This window comes from Pteropus medius, unplaced genomic scaffold (genome assembly GCF_902729225.1).
Source record: "Pteropus medius unplaced genomic scaffold, Ma_sr-lr_union100, whole genome shotgun sequence".
NCBI lineage: Eukaryota > Metazoa > Chordata > Mammalia > Chiroptera > Pteropodidae > Pteropus > Pteropus medius.
Genome location: NW_024349798.1, coordinates 9,476,897 through 9,480,144, shown reverse-complemented (window position 1 = coordinate 9,480,144; position 3,248 = coordinate 9,476,897). Strand labels below are relative to the sequence as shown.

The window sequence follows — 3,248 nt, the reverse complement described above, 5'->3', positions numbered from 1 at the left end:
AGCTCACATCAGCGTGGCCAGGACCTCCAGCCCACCCTGCCCCATCAGTCTAGGTATCCTTGGCCACACGGCGGGTGGGTCAGGGGACGGGGGGCAGGTCATACCTGATATAGGGGAGTCATTAGCTTTGTCCTGCAATTCTCCTGTGGCACTTTAAAAGAAGGCACAGGATGTCAGAGGCCCCACTTTGTCCCCATTGGGTCAGGTGGTCCCCAGGTTGGTGGGGTACGACAGGACTTGGGGTGGGGATTGAGGACAGGAATCAGCCCCCAGCTCAGCCAGGGACACACGGTGTCCTGCTTTCCGAGGGTTCCCCTGCATCAGCCTGTCCTTGGCCTCTCCCACCCCGGGCACCTGAGTGGAGGGACCCTTACCCTGGGGACAATTCCATCTTGATTCCTCGGAGGTGCTTTGTTCCAGCAACGGTATCCGGGCAGCGTCGGGTTCCAAGCTCTGAGCGGATGGGCTCTTGTCCTTAGCTGTCTTCATCGTGGCCTGGTTGGCTATGGACAGGATTGCAGGCCTCCCCTGGTGCCCGTTGCTGGGCCCGGCTCAAGTGGAACAGCCATTGTGACATGTGTCCTCAGAAGGGCCAGAGGGGTGGGAGGGCCTCAGCTTGAGGGACCTCTGAAGACGGCCTTCCCCACTTGTCCACTGCCCCCCGCTGCGGGCGGAGTGGGAGCCGGCGCCATGGTTCGGGGCAGGGTGGGAGAATGGATCCAGACCCTTACAGAACCTGATGAGAGCTAGTGATTCTGCTTTGAGGGCCTTCCTGCTGTATGCAAGGTCTAGCGGTGAGGATACCCATGCCCTCTTATTTAGAAATGTAGGCAGGTATATTCACACATGTACGTACGCACGTGTATATATGTACATACCCGTGTGTACACACGTATACGTTTGTGTCTGTGCATGTACAGATGTGCAAACACAGATATGTGCATACACACATGTACACACGTACCACAGGTATATACACACATTTCTCTGTGTGTGTTTGTATCACAAGTCCAACGGCCTCTCCTGCTCGTATAGCTGTGTGAGTTTGGGCAAGATTTTCACTTTCTGTAATCCTCTATCCCCTGGCTTACTCATCTGTAACATGGAGATGATAGTTAACCCAGGTAATGGGTTTGGCCAAGTGCAGAGAATGATGCCAGCATTGTCACCGTGAAGTCCAGAAGAGATGTTCCCAATTGCAGAGGGTGGCCTCTGTGCCCGGGCTGGCTCGGTGCCTTCCTCGGGGTCAGAGCCAGGATTTGTGAGAACAAAGGCACATAGTGAGGTCTGTGCACTTGGCCACTGTACTATTTGGCTCCTCATGATGCCACACAACACTGGGGAACATTCGAGAGAGCCTGCTCGTCTATCAGGCTGGGAGAAACCAAAAGTTATGGCCAGTCTGGGGGAAAACGAGATTTGATGATATCTAGCAGAGTTACAGATGTGGTACTTTTTCGAGAACTCCATCCCAAAGATAAACTAGCAACACCACATCAAATCACCTAGACACAAGGCTATTCAACGCAGCAGCAAAAAGCTGGACATAACCCACACACGTCTATCCGTCTAGCTACTCTGCAGCTACGGAAAATACAGGGAGGAAAGAGAGCAAGGAAGGGAGAGAGAAATGGGGTAGGGAGGAGGAGAGGAAGGAAGAAAAAGGAAAAAAATGATAAAAGGAAAATCTATATATTTATACGTTGTAGTCTCTCCAGGATATATTATGAAAAACAAACAATCAGATCTATATCTATATCTATATCTATATCTATATCTATATCTATATCTATATCTATATCTATATCTATATCTATATCTATATCTATATCTATATCTATATCTATCTATATATATATCATTACTTTCCATCCAAGGAAACAGGGAGGGAGCTATATCATTTCCAAGAAGAAATAAAGGAAGGATTAATTTTAAAAAATAAAGTGGTCGACGTTGAGGAAGACAGGGATGAAAGCAGGCCCTCTCTAAATATACTTTGTTTTATGAGCTTGACTTTGGAACCATATCATTACGTTTACTAATTAAAAAGGAAGTAGATAAAAAAGAAAAAAAGCAACACTGAGAAACGGAAAGCAACCCAAATCAAACAAATGGGATTGCATATCAAGATCTCTTACACGGGACACAAAGCACAGCCATAAAAGAAAAACTTGAAACACAACTTCATCAAGGCCGCTCTTCAAAAGACACCGCAGATAAAACGAAAAGCAAGGCACAGGATGGAAGATTTGCAGTGTATATGTGTGACAAGGCGCAGGCATCCAGAATATAAAAGAACTCTTTCAACTCGACAATAGTTATTTTTTTAAAAAATTGCGATATTAAAAGTGGGAGAGAAAGACTCGAACAGACGCTTCATGAAAGAAAACATAGGAACGGCCAATACACACATGAAAATATGCTCAGCATCTCTAGCCGTCTAGGAAATGCAAATTAAAAACCGTAGAGACCCGTAGTTAGATTGTAAAAAACAATCTCAAGTGTTGACAATCTCAAGTGTGGAACTACCACCTCGTATACTGCTGGTGTGAGTATAATTAAATGGTACATCACTTTGGAAAACTGGCAGTTTCTTAAAAAGGCAAACTCACGCTCACCGGTGCCTAGCAATCCCACTCCCAGATTTTTACCCAGGAGAAATAAAAACATAGGTTCAAAAAAAGACCCGTATGAGAAAATTCATAATAGCCAAAATTTAGAAACAATCCAAATGTTCATCAGCGAGTGAGTGGATAAACAAATAGTGTATATTTATACCAAGGATTGCTGCATGGCAATCGAAGGCATGAACTAAAGATGTATTTAGCGAGGTGAATACATCTCAGAAAATGGATTTTGAACAAAAGAAACCTGACCTAAAAGAGCACATGGCCTGTGGTTCTGTTTATTTGAAGTTCTGGCACAGGCCACGCTGTGACCTGTGGTGAACGCGAAGGTGCCTTCTGTGAGGGGACAGAGTGTGCTCGGCATAGCAAATGCCACTTACATCACGGATGCTGTAGGTTTCTGCACGAGTCCAATTGTTTTTCAGCTGATGAGGAAGCCCTTTGCTAATTGTCACAAAGGCGTTGTCTTCCTGGAAAAAGGAAACGCCTGGCTCCAGGTGACCATCTTGCCTCCTCTGTGTCAGTCCCTTACCAACGCCCATGGCGTCCACGCCCCTGTTGTGTCGGTGTCTGAGAATTGGTGCTGACTGCATCCCCCAGCGCTCATCATGGAGAAGGTGC

The 3,248-nt window shown here is 46.5% G+C and overlaps 1 protein-coding gene across 1 annotated transcript in view; it reads right to left on the bottom strand.

The window, feature by feature from the left end:
* LITAFD (LITAF domain containing) overlaps nucleotides 1-3,248 on the bottom strand; it is an 8,833-nt gene extending 5,585 nt beyond the window's left edge. Inside the window, exons 1-3 of the mRNA XM_039885311.1 lie at nucleotides 3,008-3,248; nucleotides 375-503; nucleotides 105-151 (exon numbers count right to left, since the gene is read on the bottom strand). Coding sequence (XP_039741245.1) covers nucleotides 105-151; nucleotides 375-391 — 64 coding nt within the window. The 5' untranslated portion in view covers nucleotides 392-503; nucleotides 3,008-3,248. The remainder of the gene's footprint in view (nucleotides 1-104; nucleotides 152-374; nucleotides 504-3,007) is intronic.